At 37.4% G+C, this 24,749-nt stretch overlaps 1 protein-coding gene across 1 annotated transcript in view; it reads right to left on the bottom strand.

The window, feature by feature from the left end:
- Positions 1-7,685: 7,685 nt before the first annotated feature.
- LOC113417959 (contactin-6-like) overlaps positions 7,686-24,749 on the bottom strand; it is a 137,876-nt gene continuing 120,812 nt past the window's right edge. The window contains exons 15-21 of the mRNA XM_026676589.2: positions 22,802-23,036; positions 22,360-22,475; positions 20,972-21,158; positions 12,960-13,072; positions 11,033-11,084; positions 10,376-10,519; positions 7,686-7,783 (exon numbers count right to left, since the gene is read on the bottom strand). Of these exons, the coding sequence (XP_026532374.1) occupies positions 7,686-7,783; positions 10,376-10,519; positions 11,033-11,084; positions 12,960-13,072; positions 20,972-21,158; positions 22,360-22,475; positions 22,802-23,036 (945 nt within the window). The remainder of the gene's footprint in view (positions 7,784-10,375; positions 10,520-11,032; positions 11,085-12,959; positions 13,073-20,971; positions 21,159-22,359; positions 22,476-22,801; positions 23,037-24,749) is intronic.

Genomic DNA, 24,749 nt, shown 5'->3' with positions numbered 1-24,749 from the left:
GTCATCACACAGCCTATTATACCAACATCAACTCCATCAATCAATCAAGAGGCAGCAGCGCAGCCAAACAGCCCAGCACACCAGCCCCCACCACCAGTATTTATAGAGAGACGGCAGCTCCGATCACACACTGCTTGCACTGGCACGAAGCCGAAAGCATTAGCCTGAGGATGGTGAGTGGGACCTCGCCGAAACGTCACCTCGGGATTTAAAAGTATGAATTTGGTGGGCCCTGGGATCCAAAAGTTTGGCAACCCCTGCTTTACAGCCCTTTCTAAGCAGTTTACAGAGTCAGCATATTACCCCCAATGATCTGGGTCCTCATTTTACCGACCTCGGAAGGATGGAAGGCCGAGTCAACCTTGAGCTGGTGAGATTTGAATTGCTAAACTGCTGGCAACTGGCAGTCAGCAGAAGTAGCTTGCAGTACTGCATTCTAATCATTGCTTGACCGTGGCTCCTAAATGGTGAATGATAAGATTAGGGAATTAGATACTTCAGAGATTTTTGCCATCATGTTTACTGAAAGAAGTACAATCATTATGAAATTTGAAATGCTAGGAAAATGCATCTTGAATGTAGCCTAGCAGAGACATTAAACATTCAAAACTGATGTTGTAAACAAGTGACTTTTACTCGAGTTGAGATGGTTATATGACTAAGCAGAGGGATTTGTTATGAATTTTTTTTTCTTTAAGGACAAACCCTGATCTTCAGTCAAATGAGAGGAGTACAAAGTACTTTAATAATTTTCTATTCAGCGGATTAGCACAAATTAGAAATACTTAGGCATAAGGGACTGGTTGTTTCACTGCTACATCTATGTAGACAATCCAGCAGAAAAGGATTTGTTTTGAAACAGGCCCCTTTGGAACCCAGACACAAATAATGCATGAAGCTTACATCATTTCTCCCTGGTCTCTAAATGTAGAAAATGACTCACTTGTGAAATAACATGCGGGGATGAGTTATAAGAACACTGATATGTGAAATTAGTAGCTGAGTAATATTCCCTGGACAAAAATAAGTATTCTATTACAAAGACCCCTTGTAATTACTGAAGCACTCTCTTGGTCTTCCCTTTCTATAAACCTACACAATTCAGATTGCAAAAATTCAGGCAACCATTAGCTGACAGGAAACATACAGAAAATTCATTGCTTACATTTACCTGTTGGGTTTTGCAACCCAAATATAGGAGCTCCACTGCCTCTAAAAATTTTCTTCCAAATCACACAATATTTCTTTTTTGGAAAAAAAAATCCACTCCTAGATGCCCCCATGTGTTTAATGGCAATCTCCTTAAGTTCCAGTTAGTAATAACAATAACAAGTTATAACAATAACTAGTTGAAAGGGACCTTGGAGATCTTCTAGTCCAATCACCTGCTCAAGTAGGAGACCCTATACCATTCCAGATAAGTGGCTATCCAGTCTCTTCTTAAAAGCCTCCAGTGATGAGGAGGAGAAGCTGTGGAGGCAGCCACAGCTTCTGAAGGCAAGCCATTCAACTGGTTAATTGTTCTCACTGTTAAGAAATGCTGCTATTGAGTCTTCTGAAACTATTGAATCTACTGAGACTGTTGAGAATTTTGAGACTTGTAGTCACTAGGTCACTGAAGGGGAGAAAGCTATTCTGAGAAGATCTATAGTATCTTTGTGTGCCTGTGTTTCTTCAGCATTTTCTCAATATAAACACAGAAAAATGGAACTGACTTTTATCTTTTTCTTTCATAACGATAATGCAACATCATTATGTAGGTTTTTCCCAGAACACTCTGTAGCCTACTTACATTATGTAAAGGAGCTACACTGCTAGTGAGAAATCAGATGAGTCAGTGCTACACTTAAAAGTGCAGAGAAATGGGGGAAGTTCAGAAATAAGAGACAACTGAACTAGATCATAATGTTTTTCCAAATATTATTACCTGTTAAGGTCTACCCTCACTGGTGTTTAGAAGGAATTTTAGCTCCATATAAACAAACATATGTAAAGTGTTTCAAAAATTCCAAATAATTCTAATCTGACCATTTTCTATTTTGCAATTTTCTTTTTTTAAAATATTTTTTATTAAGTTTCCAAATTTTAAAAACATAAAATTAAATTTTATACATTGTTATCAACATCAAGACATCTTTTGCATTACCTCACATTTTTCAGTATATGTATTTACTTATTCCTTTATCATTACATCTTACTCTTACTGTAAATCAGTATCTTTTATCCTTACATCTAAATCTTCTCCGTGGTATATTTATATATTTACATATTCCCTCATTCTTTTCCTAATTGCCATTTTATTTTCTTTTTATTTCTAAACCACTCATACCAGGCATCCCAGGCTCTATAGTAAATTGAATCTTCTCTGTCTTTTATTTTCATCATTAGCCTGTCCATCTCTATACAATGTTATTTTTTTTATAACCATGCCTTCTGGTGGAATCCTTTTTTCCTTCCAGAGTTGTGCGTACGAAATCCTTGCAGCTGTTAATATATGTAACATAATATATCTATCTGTTTTATTGCATTTTTGTGTTATTATACCTAATAAAAAAGTTTCCAGATTAAATTCAATTTTCTGATTTATGATTTCTTCTATCCATTGTCTAATTGTATTCCAATATTTTTCACTTCCTGGCATGTCCACCAGGTATGAAAATAAGTGCCCTTTTCTTTTCCACATTTCCAACAATTTGGGTCTGAGTTAAACATTTTTGCCAATCTAGCGGGAGAAAGGTGCCATCTGTAGAATATTTTGTATTGATTTTCCTTGTATGCTGTGGATGTAATTAGTTTGTAATTTGATCCCCACATTCTCTCCCAATTTTCCAGGTCTATATTAGGGCCAACATTTTTTGCCAATACCACCATCGTCTTTTTGACCAATTTGCAGTGTTCAAGCCACTATCCAGTTTTAAAAAATCATTGAAAGGTTGCCTTCCCATCTTGCTTGCTTCTCAATAACACCCAGCATTTCATTAGCTCTTGCAAAAGTTCATTAGCATCAGCCTAACTAAAAACCCATAGCAAGATCATTCTGGATTGATTAGATTCATGTCAACTTTACTCCACTAATGAGAGCTCAGACCCAAAGGAAACCAGCTGGTTGAATACTGATCTCCAGAGGGAATCTGATATGAAATGAACTGGCATTTCCTCATTCTGAAGTGACATTGACATGGATCTTAAGGTATGATAAAAAGACACACCAGAAATGTCTCAAATATCTTTTATAATTCATGTGAGATGGGTTTCACCCCAAAGGAGGTGAAACATCAAGAGGAGACAAAGCTGTTCAATTCCAATGTTGATGGAGAAAAATGGTGTTACTGATCAATGTGAGAAGCACAGTTTGACCAAGAAATTATAACAATAAGAAAATATATTGCAGGAAGGGGATCTACATAGGCAAAATACCCAAACAATTCAATAATGTTTCTGAATGTTTAATTATGTAGTATATCCTTAAGGTGAATAAATTGATCCAATTGGAGTCAGTCATCGGGACCAGAGGTTTTGCCTTCTGAGCTTTCAAATTCATGCTGAAGCCCATCTTCAGGGAACTTCTCTCTAGAGCAGGGGTCTTCAAACTTGACAGCTTTAAGATTTGTGGACTTCAACTCCCAGAATTCCTCCTCCAGTCATGTTAGCTCAGGAATTCTGGGAGTTGAAGTCCACAAGTCTTAAACTTGCCAAGTTTGAAGACCCTTGCTCTAGAGCCTCAGAGAAGTTCCCTGAAAATGGGCTCCAGAATTAAATATTGAAAAAGTGAGGGCTAGCTGACTGGGAAAGGGAGGCTCTAGAACAGGCTTGTCCAACCCGCGGCCCACAGGCCGCATGCGGCCCAGGTCGCCTCGTAATGCGGCCCAACACCCACCCCAACCTTCATGAAAGATCCAGCGAGGAGGAGGAGGAGAGGCAGGCATGAGGCGGGGTGAGGCGAGCAACAGAAAAGGCGGGCAGCCGCAGCCCAAAAGTCCCGCCCCGCCACCTCCTGCTGTTGCCGCCGCCACCACTGCTGCTGCTTCTGCCCCTGCCGCCCCGCTGCTGCTTCTGCCCCCGCCACCACTGCCGCCACTGCTGCTTCTGCCCCCGCCGCCCCGCCAACGCTGCTGCTTCTGCCCCTGCCACCGCCACCGCCGCTGCTGCTTCTGCCCCCACCGCCCCGCTGCCGCTGCTGCTTCTGTCCCCACCACCGCCGCTGCTACTTCTGCCCCCATTGCCCCGCCGCCACTGCTGCTTCTGCCCCCGCCGCCGCCACCACTGCTGCTGCTTCTGCCCCGCCACCCCGCCGCCGCCACTGCTTCTGTCCCCGCCACCGCCACTGCTACTTCTGCCCCCGCCGCCCCGCCGCCGCTGCTGCTTCTGCCCCGCCGCCGCCACCACTGCTGCTGCTTCTGCCCCCGCCGCCCCGCCGCCGCTGCTGCTTCTGCCCCGCCGCCGCCGCTGCTGCTTCTGCCCCTGCCACCGCCGCTGCTTCTGCCTCTGCCCCCACCACCGCTTCTGCCCCCGCCGCCGCCACCGCTTCTGCCCCTGCCACCGCTGCTGCTTCTGCCCCTCCACCGCCGCTGCTGCTTCTGCCCCGCCACCGCTGCCACTGCTGCTGCATTTGCAGGAGGAGAGGTAGGCACGAGGCGGGCGAGCTTTCTTCCCCCCTCCCCCCACAAAATTTGGCCGGAAAATTATAAAATAAAAAATAAATAATTTTTAATAAATAATTAATAATAAATAATAAATAATAATTTAATTTAATTTAATTTAATTTAATTTAATTTAATTTAATTTAATTTAATTTAATTTAATTTAATTTAATTTAATTTAATTTAATTTAATTTAATTTAATTTAATTTAATTTAATTTAATTTAATTTAATTTAATTTAATTTAATTTAATTTAATTATGTGCGGCCCAAACCAAATTTTCATCTTCTAATGTGGCCCAGGGAAGGTGAAAGGTTGGACACCCCCTGCTCTAGAAGTTTTCACAGTGCAACATTTTGCTAATGACATTTATTTATTTTATTTATTTATTTGCAAAATGTATTAGCTGCCCATCTTGCCACATGGTAATTCTGGATGATATATTTATTTGTCATAGCCCTTTTTCCATCAGGAGTGTCTGAAGAGTGGGGTTATGGTGATGGACCTAAAAATGGGTGTGACTTTGATTGTCACAGCCACCATCTTGACTTTTTTATCCATATCCTGCCAATGTCCCTGCCTTCTATAAGACATTAAAAACTTTATATTTCTCACCTTCCACTGAGGCAAAGTGGCTGGATGAGCTTTGTGGGTTAGTCATGTGTCTGTCTGCATGATGGAAAGGATATATTTGGATCCTTGCCACTCTGTATACTGTTTGTTCCTGCAGTTGTTTTTAATTATTTTGCATTTAGTTTTACTATTGTTAGCCACATCTGGTCACAAGATGGGCAGGTGTAAACATAAATCACTTAAGTACAGGCATAATTCTTTTCATAGTCCAGTAATTTTATTTTAGTTTCTTCCCTAAATCATCATAATTTCTTCCAATCTTGTGAGATAGTTATACTTCAGATTTTTAAAAAAGTCTTTGTGGCTTAGATGCTCCTAGAAATCCATACAATAGTTTTAAGAAAAATAAGCCATTTATGTGCATCCAAAGCAATCATCTACAATTCTGCAGCTTTCTTGTTGTCGACATGTGCTGTTGATAAGAAGATAAGTCAGTGTTTTAAAAGAAGCTTGTTTCAATAGCTGCAGGGGCTAAAGTGATAAAAATTGCTCTCAGTGATTCTTTCATACATAAAGTAAACATTTTTTGGAGGGTTTATAGTCTCTTTTGTTGCATTGTTTTAACACTGCCTCTGTTTTGCCTCATGACTTTTATAATCTGCTGTGAGCTGCTCCAGATTCAGGGGTATACACGTATAACTAATAAATACAGACATAGATAAATAAGAATATGGTCAGACTCTATGACAGCTATCAAAATTGAAAGTAAGTTTTTCCCCCAAGCACAAATATCAGAAAATTTCTTTAACAAGTTTTATTGAAATGGATACAGTAGGGGTTCCAGTAACTAAACTAATTACAATTTAATTATAGTTATGATGATGTGTCATCAAATCCATGTCAACTCTTAGAGACCACATTTCTACTGGATGATCTATTCTCAATATGGTCCTTCACGCATTAACAACACTAAATTACTATTGTAATTATGTCCATCTACCTTGCTGTTGGCTGCTCTCTTTCAGCATTAGAACCTTCTCAGAGAGCTTTGTCTTTTCACAATGTGTTTAAAGTATAATTTAAACCTGGTCAACTGTACCTTGAGCAAGAACTTTGAGTTGATTTGATTGATCAAGAAATTACTTTGTTGTCTTGGCTCTCCATGGTATTCTCATGAGTTTTCTCCAGCATCAAAGCTCAAAAGCGTCAATACTTTTTCTATCCTACTTCTTCCAAGTTCAGCTTCTCATACCACAGAGAAAACTATTGCCTGCAGGATTCTGATCTTTGTAGATATGGAAAAAAAAACATTGCATCTGAATATTTTTTTCAAGGCCTATGGTATATTTCTTCACAACTGTTTCTTTAATATCTTCATTGCCAATTCCAAGGTTAGTTGTCATACCACTTGTCATTAGTTTACTTTTCTCAATTTTTAATTTTAGTCCCATATTTTTTTTTCCATTTTGTTCCTTGACTTTTATTAAGAGACTTGGCAGATCCTTTGCATTTTCTACTCTCAGTGTCATTCACATAGCATAGGTTGTTGAAATTCCTTATGTTTTAAAACCACACTCAATTTCCAATTTAGCTTCCCTCAATATATATTTAGGAAATAATTGGAATAAAAAGAGTGTACATACTTTTCTCATCTCTTTACCAATCTGGAGCAAGTAAGTCTTACCATATTGGTTTGAAATTGTGACTTCCTGATCAGTGCATGGACTTTATCTTAGGATAAAGATAAATTCTATATATTCTAAAAAATGTAGGTTTCTATTCTTGTGCAAAGATTTTTTAAAATTTCTTGATAACATACATTTAATAGTCCGGTCTCAAAGTTTTCCATACAATACTTTCCCCACTAATATTATTGTTTGTTCTTTAAATTGAATTATAACCTTGGAATAAAATTCATGTCCCTTGTATGGTTTTTTCCCCTGCTGATCCAAATATTGCTACAAAAAGGAGAAATGGTAAAAAGAAATATTTTTTATTAAATTTGAAAAATCAATACATATTTAGGTCAGACTGGTTTTAATAATATTGTACATCACAAACAATTGGAACCTTTTGTTGTATTGGTCAAGATTGGTGGTTCTTAATAGTTTGCATGTTTAGGATACATATAGCAAAACACTGCAATGCAATCCTGTGTACTTTTTTACAATTGCTATTAAAGTCACAGATATATTAAAAGACAGATATATTAAAAGACAGATTGTAAACATATTGTTGTTCAGTTTCAATATGATCTTACATATGTCCACTCAAAAGATCCCATACTCTCCTAGGAAACTAGGCAGAAGAGTACAGCCCAGATTACTTTTACGTTTTAAAGGGTAAATCATTATACTTTCTTCACAGCTTCTACTTTCAGAGACAACAGATTAAACTGATAATGGAGGGTGAAGGGAAATGCCCAATATTTCTGGTTCCTTATTGTTTTGTCCATAAATGTCCAGCAGCTGTTTATCCAGCAGAACTGAATATATAAATCAGGATTATAATTTTATTTGCAATTATGTCACCAACTGAAGGGCAGATATGCATTCCTTTGGAGCTTAAACCTCAAAAGAGAGAGAGAGGGTGGGGACAGTTGAAATTCATGAAGTAGAAGTATTGTTCCTGGTTTCAAAGTAATCAATAAATATATATTTAAATGACATGGGTTTTGGCTGAATTTGTTTGCTATGATTTTATAGAGAGGGGTGGCATGGGGGTTCAGTGGTTAAGATGGTGGACTTGTCAGCTGAAAAACTGGTAGCCCAGGTTCAAGACCTGAGCGCCATGCAATGCGGTGTTTCCTGTCCTTGCCCCTGCCAACCCAGCAGTTCAAAAGCATACAAATGCAAGTGGATAAATAGTGGTGGGAAGGTAACAGTGCTCCTTGATATCATGCTGGCTACATGGCCACAGAAATGTTTTCGGCTCAATGGCCTTGAAATGGAGATGAGCACTCCACCCCATCCGCTATAGTTGGCAACGACTAGCACAGTAAAATCTGCAGGGAGTCCTTTGCCCTTTATCTAGGCAAGAGAACTACCAGTTGTGACTATTTCAAGGAGTTTTGTATTTTGGTGCCATTCTCTGCACTATGGCATTATATTTCTTGCAGCATTGGTCAAAAATTAAAACTCTACAGTTATATTTAGAGACCAAGCTATAGTTTAATAAAGAATATTGAGAATGAATTCCAATCCAACCGTAAGCTCAATAGTCCAATATGATCCATGTGTGTTCAGTTGGCAATGAAGTTTGAAAGGAAACCCGTCCTGTCAAAATTTGAATAGGACTACTGGATTGAATTTTTTTGCTGACACTTAATTATCACACTTTGCAGCACAAATCTACTAGCTCTAGGATCATGTTGAGTACATGTTAAAATTAAATTCAGAACAAACTTCTGCTTTATACATGTAGATATCATTCATAAAATGACATTACACTGTGACATCAGTGCAGTCTGGGTGTCTCATCTTCAAGCAATTTTACCTTTATTTATAGTCAATTCTTTATTTATATATAATCTCTGTATACTGCCCCAATCACTAGGCCTCTGTATGGTGCACATGAAACAAAGTCGTGAGAATTACAATATAATCAAATATAATGAATATGTTCTTATCATGAGAGAATCCTTGAATGGTGGAGAAAAGTTGTTCTATTGTGTCAGAGTTTTCTCTACCTGAGGAAATCTTGATCCTCTCTGAGCTTGGTTGTTTTCTTGCAGATATTTCATTACTCAAGCTAAGTAACACCATCAGCATTAATGTTTGACTCATCATTTCAATTCTGAGCTACAAGTATTCTCTTTCATTTTCTCTACATCTTGGAAACCCTTGAATAAACCTTGCATATAACAAGGAAACACATCAAATGTTCAATTTTAGATCTGCCATTCTTTTTATCCTATTTTCTTTTGACTGCTCTTGTAGTTCTCTTTATCAGACAGTAATTCTGATAATCCTTTAGTGTCTTTTATTACTAATACCTGTGCATGGAATTTTTTACTCTCAACATTTATTTTACACCTTTTCTTATGAATGTAGTTCTTATCTTACTCTTGCTCTTGCTCCATATCTCCATCAGATATGGAGTTTTTGTTCAGGATTATGTTGGAATAAAAGCTCCATCAGATATGTAGCTTTTGTTCAGGATCATGTTGAGTAAATGTTAAAATTAAATTCAGAACAAACTTCTGCTTTGTACATGTAGATATCATTCATAAAATGACATTACACTGTGACATCAGTGCAATCTGGGCTTCTCATCTTCAAGCAATTTTACCTTTATTTATAGTCAATTCTTTATTTATATACAATCTTTGTATACTGCCCCACTTGGATCATCCATTAGATAGCTGTTGTATGCCCAGATGTGGATGATTTTGATATCAGAGGCCAATCTGCTTCTTTCCATGGTGGGTCCATGTAATGGAACAAATTGCAGGTTGTATTATTAAGTAAAGAAGTATTTAGAAGTAAAGTTTGTACGCTGCTCAAAGCATGGATGACACATTAGTTCTCCTAGTCACTTACTCTCACACACTTGCTCTTTTTCCCCCTCTCTAGTCTAATTCTTGATTTCTAAAAATCATATGTTGCCCCTTTAGAATGTTCTTTACAAATGCTTTTAAATGGAGTTTAGTCCACAGATGTCATTATATGGTAGTAAATGCACGCAGACACTCATATAAGGCCTTGATTAGCAATGTCCTTTCTTCCCTTCCCCTTCCCTTTTTGCCTTTCATTTTCAGCTGATTGTGAGCCTGCAGGCAGGGATATTACACAGTTTAACCTGTCTATCACAGTTGGTATATTTTAAGCTGTTCTAAAATAGTAAATAATGAAGACAATTGTGCCAAAGAGTGATTTCAGTGCAGTACAAATTTCCACACAGCTGCAGGTTTCATTTACATCAGCAAACTGCAGAGCTTTACAGCCCAACCACTCAGGAAATCCAAATGTGCTTTTACAAATCAAATGCTTTTCCTTTTCCTAACCAAGACATAGTCCCTATGTTCACTTAGCTGCCTTCTAAGATGCAGTCTTACTAAGATAGAATACGTCCAAAATGTCCATTACCAGCATTCAAGGTCTACAGCAATCATTTGGGAGGAAGGGACAGAGGGATGGAGGAGCAGGGGGGAGATAACTCACTTGAGTGGTTTGGAATTCTAATATCTCCACTGCTGCTTCCATCTCCTCCGTCACTTACGGTTTTTATTTCAATCAGGTAATCATCTTCCAAAGGTACCAGCAGTTCAGCGGATGTAATGTTTGTGTTAGGAATAACATGGTTACCTAACTTAGTTTGGGTAAAATAATATATATAGAGAGTATGATAGCGTTTGTCACTTTAAATGCAGAGCATGTTATTTTGGGTGCGGTTGTAAAATCACCATAAGAGGGAGCAAGAGAGCTCACTGTTTGCTGGTTTTTACTGGATTGCTGACAATGATGGATTGATGGTGATAACTGCGTGTTTTCCCCTGCTTTTGCTGAAAGAAGAAAAGAGGTTTGATTTTCTTCATATCTCAAACTGCAAAAGAGATATATCGCTGGACTGATTGTTTGTAAGTTTACTGACCTCTTTTTCGACACTGGACTTTGCAACTGATTAATACCCAGATGGACTGAACTAGTGTATGATATATGGACTGTTTGACTATGCTATAACTCTGACTGGAATAAAAACTATTTAACTGGCACAGTGTATCTGTCTTACTGAGCGTAAGCTACAACAACGTTTATCTCACATATTTGCCTGCCTGCTAGACTGTCGTTGCACGTTCTGCTAGGGTGTATATCCCTAACAGTTTGTCTTTAAGATATGAGTGGTACTTTGTCGATTTTGCCTATACAAAATCTAAATATAAAAGGAGAGAAGATAGAGCTGGTATATAGGGTTTCTCATTTATTTTATATTTATTTTTTAAACTTATAAAAATTCATGTTCAGTTCATGAAAAAAACAGCAAATTTCAAAGATCCCTCTAGGCTCATTCTGGAAAAAAATGCTCTGTTCCTGTTGCTTATAAGTCCTCTGTATGAACTCAATGGGGCTGTAAGGCCGAGGTGGTATTCAGCAGGTTCTGACCAGTTCTGGAGAACCAGTAGCAGAAATTTTGAGTAGTTTGGAGAACCGGCAAATCCCACCTCTGACTGCAGATTTTACAGTATCCTTCCCCTGTCATGCCCACCAAGCCACACCCACAGAACCAGTAGTAAAAAAACATTTGAATCCCACCACTGCTTTAAGGAGATGTTCACGGTGCCTGCCATATATTGGCACATTTATTTGCACTGGCATCCTAAGCCATGACAAATATATGAAGGTAATAATAGTACAGTATTTGGACCATTATAGGTACATGCACATTTGTCACATTTTGAAAATGTGTTCTGGACATCACTATAAACATGGCACAAATCACCAGGCACAATATGTTGGAAGTGTTTGTCTTTTTTGTCTTTGTAAGTGAAAACTTTTTCTCTTCCCAGTGACTGTTACACATCATCCTATTTTCACTCTTGAAATTTTCTCTACATTAGACTGGTATTTTCCTACTCCTACAGTTGTGCATGAATCACAATGTGAATCAGTGCCCCAATAATCACTTTTTTTGGGGTGTACAATATTTGTGTATAAGTGGAAACAAATACCAATAATGAAAGCCAAAATAAAAAAAATTCTGACTAATTCTCTATTAAGCAATGGAGATATTTTTATGTTTTATTCAAATTCATAAGAGCCATATGTGATCTGGGAAGTGTCACAATTTAGTCACCTATTTAGCTCATTAACATATTTTGCTAATGTGAGCAACAGCATACAACAACCTTCTTCAATTGTGACATGCTTTGACAGTGTGAAAATCTAAGTCCCATATTTTTTTTGAACAATAGTCATGCTAACCAGAGAATTCTAAGAGTTAGACTACACATCTTAAGGATATTCAGATTTGAGAAGCCTACCCTGTTATGCTCGATGCAGTAAGGTGGGATATAATATTTTCATATGTTTGTAGGTGATTTTCTGTACAGATATTAGCAACCACAGCAGAGAAGATACTTCACCCCCTTTTTAAACTAGATTTCTCTAATTAATTATGAGAACAAGGTACACAACATTGTGTGAACAGTTTATTCTCACAAAGTAGTTGCATTGGTGTTGGAATTAGGTGCATACATTTCCATTATAAAGCATCGTCAGCAAAATGAACTCAGGATGCCTGAAGTCTGTTGTCTTTTGGGAATAGGGTACAACCAGTGAATATTTCTTTTTCTGTTCCCAGTTTGTGATCACTCATAACCTCTGGCATCCAAGCTTTCATGAGCTTGGTTTCTTCTTTATAATTCCTAGAAGTCTCAGCCAGCATGGGTAGCTCCAGCACAAGAGAAAAGGTACTCTGCCTAGAAACTCCTGAACAATATTTGTATTTTGAAACAGCAGCTTTTTGTCTCATTATTTCATACTCTTGGTTTTCTTTGTCCTCACTTTGATATAGATTTTTGCACTGACAAAATATTTGCTTGAAGTGTCTGGAATACAAACTAGCCCAACGTTATTATGTAACTTCATAAATTTTACAGTACATGCTCCAAATATCAACATGGTTTTATGTAGTAAACAACCTTTTAAAAAATAAATAAATAAATAGATCTCAAGAAAGATAGAGACCTGGTTAATTCAAACTACTACTACTCATGTAACATATACCAAGGTCTCATGACAATCTTACTTTGTAGCCTAGGACATCGGACTCATTTTCCATTGTTTTCACATGGTCCCAGTTCAAGCATATTTTTGAACTGGTCAGTCGCCAGACAATGTTTGCTGGGCGCTGACTTGGAGCTATGAAAAAAAGAACATAATATTCATGAAATACCTATTTTTCAGATTGCAATTGATAAACAGTTGATACAATTGCTGCAAAATCATCTGAGTAAACCAAGACATTACAATTGTTTTTGCTATATAAGGTGTTTCTAGTGCTGTTTAGAACTGGGAACATATTATTGATATAGAAATTGCATAAAGATATGTGAACTACTGTCATTATTGCCCACAATTTGGCAGCTACTTCTTTTAGTATCCACCTTTAAGAGATTCACATACCCTTCAACTTTCAGTATCTATAAGGCCAGAAGGTATTACTGGGGCTGACCTGCTTTAATGGGGGGTGGGGGGTGGATTTTATTCCCATTCCTAGCTTTTTCTCTTACTGATAGCATTTATTCTTGCTTGGACATAATGGCAAGAGATGATAGCATCTCCTGATTGTCCCAGAAGAATGGGACATAAAGAAAAGATTAAAAAAAACTACTTAAGGAAAGAATCAACATAGAATTAGGGAGAAACTTGTAACAGTGAGGACAATTAACCAGTGAAACAGTTTCCCTTCAGAAGTTGTAGGGGTTTCATCACTGGAAGTTTTTAAGAAAAAACTGGACAGCCATCTGTTGGGAATGGTATAGGGTCTCCTGCTTGGGTAGGGGGTTGAACTAAAAGACTTCCAAGTCCCTTGCAGCTCTCTTCTGATTGATTGAACCAAGATAATTCTCACTTGGCACACTGTGGATTTAACTAAGTCTCTTTTAGAACTGAGAATTTTTAAAAAAGCATCTCTATAAAAAATTAACTAGGAGAAAAATATGGGATGTATACTACTAAGAATAGCAGATCCAAGTGCTTCCTGCTAATCCATGCAGCTGTGAAACTATGGAAGGGAACAATTTACAATGACTGCAAGCTCTACTTGTTGTTTCTCTGGTCAATATTTGCAATATAAATGAAGAGGAACTTGTTTATTTATTTATATTGGTATGGTGTATTGGAAATTGTGTCTTCTAGGAAAATGCTTGGTACAGCAGCATAGGTAGCAGCAGGAAGTTTCCTACAGATGGATGTAAGTTGACATGAAAATAGCTAAGACCTGCATGGTTTAATATAAGCCTAAAATGGCAAAGTCTTCTGAATCTACCTACTCCCAAACTCTGCATGAATGCTAGTTTTCTTATGCAATTGTGTCTGCCTTTTCTTGGGATCCAGTCCAAGATTAATTTATGTTAAATTTTTATTTAATCATTTGTACCAACAATTGAAATCAAAACACCATGCCTTTTTGTAATTTATAGGTACTTATATTGTTAATGTATCTGGAACATTTCCTACCGACTTCAAAGTTTAGGTTTTCTGAAAACCTTATAAAATTAAGTAAAACAAAATTAGCCAAAATGGCCATTAAAATAATTCCTTTTTGTCCATGTGAAGACTGACCACAAGTTTACAGCTGGGAAAGAAAGAAAGAAAAAAAAAGAATGTGTATAACAAAGTTTTTAAAGAATATTGGCCCAAATTATATAATGTATAGTTTGTACATGTTTCGCCCCCAAGGATAAGACTTACTGATAAAATAAATATTTCAGATTCATGAATCTCATAGTGGATAATTTGGCATGGGATGGCTGCTTGACACATTATTTAAATTAAGAAAATGTAGAGTTTTATGCATAGTTACACAAAGTTCCATGCAAGACATACACACTCACTCCCATATATAAACTGTGTGTGTGTGTGTGTGCACATGTGTGCGTAAATGCAGTTCTATCTGTTATCTAGCACAGGGGTCCCCAACCGCCGGTCCGCGGACCGGTACCGGGCCGCGGAACAAGCCTTACCGGGCCGCTGGTTGCTGGGCGCCGCCATCTTTTTTTGGTAAAAATGCGCTTCCAGTGAGCTTTTCCGGGTAGAAAGCTCACCGAAGCGCTTTCATCATAAAAGATGGCGGCGCGCCTCGTGAGCTTTTCCGGTAGAAAGCCATTTCTACCCGAAAAGCTCACCGAGCGCTGGCGCCGCCATCTTTTGACGAAACAGCGCTCCGGTGATGTCACCGGAAGCGCCTTTTCGTCATAAAAGATAGCGGCGCCCAGTTGACGCTGTACCGGGCCGCGGCGCCCAGCTAATGCCGGAACCGGGCCGCGGCGTCGAAAAGGTTGGGGATCCCTGATCTAGCAGATTGTAGATCCATTGATTAAAACAAAATGATATAAAAATAAAATAGACCACAGACTGTGATCAAGTTATTTTTGTTGATGCCATCGAACAATAGCCTATGGGTAAACCTCCAGCTTGTCACTTAAGATTAATTGCAATTGGATCAAAGAGAGGAGATTTTCCTCCAGAGCTAGGACATCCAGTTATCCTGGTCAAGCATAATCTCAGTCAGTACAATGTTTCAATGAAATCCCTATTAGTTCAAAGCTTTCCTCCTTGGATCTGGGTAATGTGTATTTCTTCCTTCACATAATTACTCTTATAACTCAAAACTCACAAATGCCATACAGTTGGAAGAAACGTGGAACATTTTATATAGTATTATATATGCAATAAATATTTCTTGGTTGCCTGATTATATAACAGCATATTATTCCTTCTGATCAGCTATTAATTGCAGAACTTTTGGGGCATCCATGACCTGGATGACTGAGAATCTCTATAGACATTTGAGTGAATCCACAAATGCTTCACATTTATCATCCTCATCATCTGACTGATGATTCACACTTCTGTATCCTTTATTAAAATATCATAACCTTTATATAAAACTTGTTTTTTTTACATTTTTCTTACCACTTTTTATATATTGTTTTCTTTCCATGAGATAGATGAAACAATTTTTTTCTTCTTCTTCATATTTTACTGCAAGTGCATGGTCTAGTTTTTTTTTTCAAATCAACCAAGTGTTAGTCCATTAATTGCAACGGGTATTGACCAACAGCTTGTCTCCCAAGCCTGATATCATGGTCTGAGAAAGAGTGATTGGCCCAAAGTCACCCTAACTGATTCAAAGGACAATAGATAAATATATGATAGAAGATAGATTATAGATAGATGATAGAAGATAGGTAGGTAGGTGGGTGGGTGGATGGATGGATGGATGAGGGGGAGGAGAAAGAGAGAATCTATTCCTGTGGTTAATCTATGCTTGTGAATAAGAAAGAGCTAATTCTGTTATGATTCAGAGATGGCAAGGAGACCATGTTATGAATCCAGAAGATCAGCAAGCAGGCCAGGTTGCAACATTGTTAATTTTCATACATGAAGTCTCTCAATCAAGTTTCTTACTAGTAAAAGGAAATACATGGTGTATATTACAAGTTGTTTCCTTAGTATTTTCTCCATCTAAAATCAGGAATAAATAATAAGCTAATGTTAAATGATGTGCAGAAACATTATAGTCATTTTCCCAAAATCAATTTTCAAATATATAGCTAAGATGTTCCATTTCTGAAAATATATATAATATTCATCTGCCTTAATTTGGTACCCTGCAGATATCTTGGACTACAGTGATCTTGTTGTTCTGATATACCCAGCAAGAATTAGTTTGAAGAATTTGTTTGAAGTTCAGACTTGATATGCAAGACAAGATGATTTTAGTGAAGGATTCTATGTAGAATATTTCAGACATAAGGATGCTTCTGTTGTTTAAAAGGTAGTTACTGATGAACAGCAAAGGTTTGCTTCAATTTATAATCTTTACCTCACTCTCTTTTTGACGTGTACTAAGTTGAAAGATGTTTATAAGGACTCAGCATGCATAAATATATATATATATAACCACAAAGTACCCTTTACCTTTGCATTAGAGGCCATGACTCCATACGTAACCTAAAAAGAAAAAAAGTTAAAACAAAAAAGGGCAAAGTGACATTCCAGTGAGTGTAACTATATTTGTTGGGGGCCAATTTCATTACCTAAAGAAGACCATGAATGAACAAGATTAACAGTAGCCCTATCAACTTAATGGAAGATACATGAAAAGAACACTTTTCCCCCCAACAGAGAATTGTAGACACCATTCTAGCTTTCATGTCTAATTGTACTGAATCAAGGGAGGAAACTGAGCATGGAAATATTGGCATTATTGAAACTAAGATCTCCCTGTTTTTAGGTTTCTTGTCATGGCCCAATTGGAGCTTGGGTCTGAGGATGAGACGGAGCTAGGGCCAATGGAGGAATGACCGGATGAGCAGAACTAAGCAGTCCCAGGTCCCTCAGGCCTGGGAAGGGTCGCCAGCAAAGGAGAGAGGGTGTAGGATGACCAAGCAAGGGAGGGAGGAGAGTGCAGGCAGTGGAGCAGAGAAGCAATAGAGCAATGAGCAATTACTTTTCCCCCTGATCCCTAAGCACAGAGAATGGAGAGGAGACAGGATCAGCAAAGGGCGATCCAATGACCAGAGAAGGGCACCCCACCCCTGATCCCAAAGCTCACTTGGGGAATGAGATTTAAAGAGGTGCCATTGGAAGGGCACTTGTCAGAAACAAGTGTTGCCTTTTTCCAGTCTCACATGCTGTTACTGACATCTGGATACATTGCTTGCCTTGCCCTGTTTGCCTTGCTCTGCTTGCATTGCTTGCCTTGCTTGCCTGGCCGGCTATGTGCGAGTTCGTAGTGACCCAGTTCTGCACCGGGTTGTGTTGCAGTTCCAGTGAACTCTTCCTATGGCGAAAACTCATTGGAACCAAATTTCCTGAACTGTGGCTGCTCTCACAATTGTACTACTCCTCTGGACTAATAGCAGCCAGTAACTAATGTTTATACCTTGGCCCCTGGACTTTCAGTGAATGGTGGGACTTTTGGGGAAAGTTGGAGCAATGAAGGGGAGTTAAGCCTTTATTCTGGCTGTGTTGCTTCCATGCCCAACCCCGGGTCATCACATTTCTTCTGTTTAAATTTTTCACAAAATATCCCAGTCCAGTTTTAATGTGATTTTTGTTACACATGAGTACATTTTAGTTTCAAGACCTTTGACATTGTTCTCACTAGGAAATAATAGAATTAATAGAACTAGTTAAATTTGTTTCCCCTCCCTTTCCTATTCCAGTCATGGAACCATGGAGAGGCCAGCCTGAATATCTTTCTATCCCCTTTTCAGGAAAGTATATTATTAACTGGATGCAAGCTGAACTGAACATTGGACCAAAAAACAAGAAAACTGATGACTATTCATTATTCATTTAATCCATGTAATGATATTGATAGACTATACTTTCTCCACAAAAAGGGAGACAGAAATTAACTTTAGGTCAAGCAAACTATGGAAGAAGAAAAACATGCATTGGCTGAATATGTAACAGACAGCCAAGAACAAGCATTGATGCAAATGAAAAATTTGAACTTACTATATGTGCAGGAAACAAAATGTAAATATTGAAATAATGAAATAAAAACAAGAACAGAATGCTGGCAAGGAAAAGCATTACATGGTTGATTTCTGCAAAAGATCCAGAGGAAAGTGGATAAAGATAAAACCTAGCAGTGACTTGCAACTGGAACATTAAAAACAAAAGCAGCTAGCTATTCAAACTAATGCAATTAAGGCTAGAATTGAAAAATCATACATGATTCAAGGTAAAGATTGTGCAAAGAACCAGAAAAAGCAGTAGATCACATATTGTTTATGAATAGCACATGACACAGTTGCTAAAATGATTCAGTGGAACATCTGTAAAAATTATCATGGGCCAGTAATGATAAATTGGTATGAATATAGATAAAATAATTGAAATGACAAGGTTAAAACATCGTGGAATTTCTAAATACAAACTGATAAAGTCTTGGCTTATAACCCATCAAATTTAACTGCAGTTAAAAAGAAAAAAAAAGTGTGGCTGATTGATGTTACAATACCAGGAGATTGTTAGAGGACAAAGAATTGGAGAGGATCATAAAGTAACAAGATTTGAAAATCAGAATTGAAAGATTGTGGCATAAACCAGTTGTGGTGATCCCAGTGATTACAGGCTGGGTATCATATTAAAAAAAGGTGGATATTCATAAATTTCCACCTGTTGATTACAAAAATACACATATATACTACTCCAATACATTGTGACATCCAGGCTCTTAGGAAGAAGTCAGTGCATATTAAGGCCAACACCAGCTAAAGAATTGGCAGCTGTGATTTCATATTTTTTAATAAATTAAAATAATAAATTTTCTGCTCAACTCCCAGTGATTTTGGGCACTCTACAAATTCTTTAAAATATTTGGAAATGAAGAAACATCCCAAAACACAAAAAACAACAAAGAACAAAAGAAACAAAGATGGCAGAGAAAACAAACCCAGTTGGGAACAAAGAAGCAAAGGGAGCATCAATCATCCTCACCAAACGATTTGGTAAAAAGCCATGTCTTTAGGGACAGTAGGGTGAGGGTATATTTCAATTGCAGGGACAATCTCACTGCAGAAGGTAGACAATGTTGCAGAGAAGGTGCATTTCTGAATGTCTCGAAAGATGACCTATTTAATAAAAAGAATTTGGAGCATGCCAATCCCACAAGAGCTAAGTGGCCGGGCAAATGCTATTGGAGACAGGTGGTCACTCAAATAACTAGGACCTATGTATGGCTTTTTTGGCAGCAAACAATATCTTGAGTTGAACCACATCCAGAAGCAAACTGATAACCCATTCAGTTTGTTAACTGAACATATCAAAGCATCTCCATCACCGGCATAATGCTGCATCCTGGACCTGTTGAATCTTCTCAATGGTCTTCAAGGGCAGCCCCATGTACAGCATGTGGTAGGAGTCAAACCTTGAAATGATCATGGCATGAATTACTGCCTAAATAGCCCCCAGGAAAGGGTTGAAGTGGTACACCAGATGAAACTGTGAGAAGGTCTTCCTGGTCAGGGCTGCCAGCTGCTTATCAAGCAGAGCTGTGAGTTCAGAAAAAAAAGCCCTCCATATTTTCTACCAGCCTTGAATGGGGAAGAGCTGCCCTATCCAAGGTAAAACATAGAGATTTTGAAGGCTCATGTTATGCCAGTGAAAACCAATATGAATTCATTAATGCTTTAAAAGAGTCTGGCAAATAATGCCCCAAAGCCAGCTGAAATGAATGCATTTGCGCACACCTAATTCCTTCATAGATGGTGAATTTCTTATACTTGCTTATAATGAAATAGCAACAGTCATTTTCTCCTGTTTATCAATAATAAAATAAGTGCATGCCCAAAGGCCAAAGCTCTGCTTCTTTTTCTTATTATTGTAAGATGCTGAAATTTCAAATGTTGGAAACACACTTTTAAATTCAAGGTTGCTAGAAATTCCAGCTGTAAATGTGATCAAGCCTTCAATCTGGCAAAAGGACTATTTCCCTTTTTTTGAAAAAGCATTTGTTTACAATTGTTATTTTCCCCCCTAAATTATACAGTGCATGGAACTAAGTGTGAATATAAACACTAAGATGTTGATTTATTTTGTTTTATATGAATTAGAAAATGTGCAACCAAGGCAATTGCAGAATCTAATGGTCTTGGTCACAATGAAGAAATGTGCAAGCTCCACCCTCACTCCCTTTGTCTGTCTGTCTGTCTGTCTTCCATGCATCATAATATAAATATGAAAATGGGTGGAGCTAGTATTATGATGTCATACTGTTAGTTTCATAATTTGCCTTTCCCCAGGGATACTATACTGTCCTATTGTAAACTTGTGCTCAAGAAATAGATGCTCAAGACAAAGATAAATAGAGCAGACAGGAAGGTTTCCTTAAAAAATAATTGACCAACACACACACACACAAAAGCTACTTTTGATTTTAGTCATTTATTGTAATTAGGAATCCATGTTATAGCTTGTTTTTCAAATAATGTTTTGGTTGTTGTACTAGATGGCAAGGGTTCTTGGTGAGTCAAGTGAACTTGTGCCGTTCATTCATTAGTAACTGAAGATACTCACGTGATTTTTTTGTAGTTACATTCACCGGAACACTGGATGGACCAGTTCCAGCTGTGTTGTAAGCCCTCACTGTGGCAAAGTACATGGTATTGGCCTTAAGACTGGTAATGTTTTTTGCTGTTACATTGCCATTGACTCTTATTTTCCCAGTTGCTGAATCTCTGGAATCGTCCATCCAATATAAGACCTAAAGTTTAATAACAAAAGCAGAATTTTTCTCCCTCAATTATGACAACAAAGTTGACAAAAATAAAGTTTCAGAAGAAACAAATAATTTTATAAAACATCACATGTCACATATTAAGTATAAATTATATGTAAGCACACTACTTCATTTCCCCTCTTTTTTAGATCTCCAAATGTAAAATTGTTTTTAACTAGGCAGTTATAATTAAATAGTTACTGACTTAGATCTTTTCTGAGTTCTAACAAATGTTTGATGAGGATTAGCTGATAATCTATGAACTACATTAGCTATTCTAACAACAAGGTTGTTTTCCAAGTGTGGATTACTCACACAAAGTAGGAGGTAGCAGCCAACTTGGCAGAACACCAATCTTTGAAGAACTAAAAATAAAGACTAGAGGAAAAAATCCTCAGAGACATAAAATGATCTCAAAATACAACTGAGGTTTCACCCGACTTCTTGACCCTGAAATAGAAGTTCATTGTGGCTGAAGAAAATAACAGAAAATGATTTTTTCTGGCTGCCATTGACCCTAGGTATCTACAGAAACTATGCCTTTAGTGAGATGTAGCAGATTCAGAGTTACTACTTCCTTACCTGTCCTCCTTCCCGTTAAGTAAGGGTCAATTTGTTAATCTAACAGTTATAATCTTGGCATTTCTCATATGTAAGAGAGTACTATGCTATATTTCAAGGAATATGTTTTCACACTTTGAATGCCACCTACATTTGCAGTCTTGTTATTTTGCCTCCTTAATCAGTTGTATAATGATTCATCCATGAATTTGGTATGGGCATATTCACATTATCTTTAATCAACATTCTACATATGATCTATGTAAACTTCCAGCCTTTGGTTTTTGGTTTTTGGCATACAAGAAACCAATACCCCCCTCCCTTCCTCCCTTCCTCCCTTCCTCCTTCCCTCTCTCTCTCCCTTCCTTTTTGCAAAAAAAGTGATATAATTTTTTAAGTAGTATTCTACCTATAACAAGATAATGAGATGGAAACTACTTAAGCTGAAAAAAGGATTAGTTGTCAAAAGTGAAACCGACACTAGAAATATCACACTAGAGCAAGAACAAAGACACATGTGAAATTAGTGAACAGACAAGGTTATTTTAGAGAAAACAGCAGATGGGTACAGATGGGAAGCATATATTTTGGCTGAGAATATTTAATAGGTTTTCAACAACAACACCTCATAGCCAAGAATCCTTCCAGTTTGTCTGGTCCATACAAGAGGGTTCCAAGAGACTTCCATTTCAGAAGATGAGAAGCTTTGTACTGACATGCCTGTCGGTGCTATCTGAGGCTCTGGGAAAAAGTAGAGGCACAGCAAACCTTGTTACTTAATTTTTAACAGACTATTCCTACAATATTGGGAACATAGATACATAGTTGTTAAACTGAAAGATAGAAGAAACTTCATCATAGATCTCTTGAAATAATAAGATTTATACTCTCATCCGTAAGATTTATGATTTTATAAAGACTTCCTTTGTATTAAGTATTAAACCACTGCAGCATCATGCACATATTGCATCAGCTACATCGCTGAGAGCATTTCAGATGGGTTCCCAAATTCTTTTTCATATTGACAGAAAGAGATAGAAATATGAGATATGTACTACTTTACTTACCATCCTCTCCAGAATACACAATAAATACTGGGCTCAGGGTGCCTATTCCTTCATGATTAAAGACACCCACTTTTACTTCAAAGGGAAATAATGATGGGATGCTTTCATTTCTGTAGATATATTTTGATGCCTCCACTGAATTCACCACTGCTTTAGTCCAGCTGAAGGAGCTGAAGGGCCGAAACATAATAAGGTATCCAAATCCTTCCCCATTTTGTAGTTCTTCAGGAATGGACTGCAAGAAGCATAATAAATCACTTCTAACCAGTGTACTTGCTCTCTTCATCCCATCAAATATTTTAGGTGTATTGACTTGGTTGACTGGGCATTGAAGAGAAAATGTTTGTTCCACCAGTCAACATAGTATTGAAAGTAACAATTAAAAGAAAAATCTATTGAAACAATCAATTTTGAGACAAAAGACCTAATCAGCACCATTAAAATTATATACTTCATCAAAAAGGAGAGAGAAGGGTCAATGGGGGGGAAAATAGCAACATTCTATATAACATGAACCAAAGCAATTAAGATCCAAAATAGTGTTTCTTTATTAAAATACCACATAAGAGTAATGACAGGGCTCCCAGCTAAACTGACTGAGAGACCTGATAATAGACTGATAAAGGATAATATAAGAGAAAATTGTATCAATAGTCCCAAATAACTAATTACCTTACATAGTTTAGGGGGGGAAAAACCCTCAACTCTAAATTAGTAGTAAGGCAGTCAACCAGACCCAGCTTAGGCACTTTGATCTTGTCATTAAGATCTACATACATACATGCATGCATGCATGCACACACAGAGAGAGAGAGAGAGAGGGAGGGAGGGAGGGAGGGGAGAGAGAGAGAGAGAGAGAGAGAGAGAGAGAGAGAGAGAGAGAATACTTTAGAATGAAATAATCCTTTTCCATACTACTTGCCAAAATGCAAGTGCATATCTTATTGTCTGTTTACTGCATCATTACCCTGGCATGCTTTATTCCATAATCAATGAGCATCCTGATTCCCAACAACTTCCTTAGTTCCATTCAATCTTCTGTCAGCACAGAAGCCTTGATTTAAAAATTAAAGTCAGTCTTAATTTTAAACAAATCAACTTTTCAAGAAGTTTAACTTTTAAACTCAAAAGTATAATGATTATCTTAGATTCAGATTGATTCTTCTCTCCTATCTATTCAACACACTTTGCCATTTTAAGTGTTTACTGTAGCTTTGAAATCTTACAATGGAAAATTAAATTTTTTGCATAAATACACTTTTGTATTAAATTAAATCCTTGATGGACTCATCTAAAATGTTTAGTTTATGAGAAGTGAGTGGGTGATAGATTTCAAATTGGTACTAGTCCAGGTCTCAATCTGTTTAGGGTTGTTTTTGGTTTTTTTTGGAGATCATTTTTTTTGGGGGGGGGTGGTCAGTTAGTTTCTGCTGCTTTCTGTGACTATTAGCATCTAAGCAATTATGAATACAGCTGTTTACTCTTGTCTGAGTCTTAAGGGATAAAAAAGTTATACACTACCAATATTTAGTTTATTTATACCCATAATTTATTGGATTGTTTATTTTAGTTTGTCGACTTGAAATATTAACTGGGACATGATGGATGACCAGAAGTGTCTATGTGTGTGAGTGAGAGAGAATGGGCATTGTTTATATAATTTAAAATATTTCTGATGCTTCTTTAATCTCAGAATTCATCAGCTAGCTATTTCATTCATCATAGTAAAGCAGGATTATGGTGTTCTGTTGTGTTAGCTAATTCCTAGAAGAAAAAGCTTCATGTCAAATGCAAATTAATTTGGAGCATCTGGGGGATTCAAATGTTCCCTATGTTATCTTTTTCTTTCTTTCTAGTATATAGAAGACAGAGATTATGAAAGATGATTGCAGTGTATGATGGTAGATACATTTTAAAAACCAATATTTATAATATAATCATAATTTTG

The sequence above is a fragment of the Notechis scutatus genome, chromosome 2, assembly GCF_049901735.1.
Source record: "Notechis scutatus isolate UNSWTSFEM ecotype Mainland chromosome 2, rNotScu1.2, whole genome shotgun sequence".
NCBI lineage: Eukaryota > Metazoa > Chordata > Lepidosauria > Squamata > Elapidae > Notechis > Notechis scutatus.
This window is presented reverse-complemented; position numbering and strand designations above follow the sequence as displayed.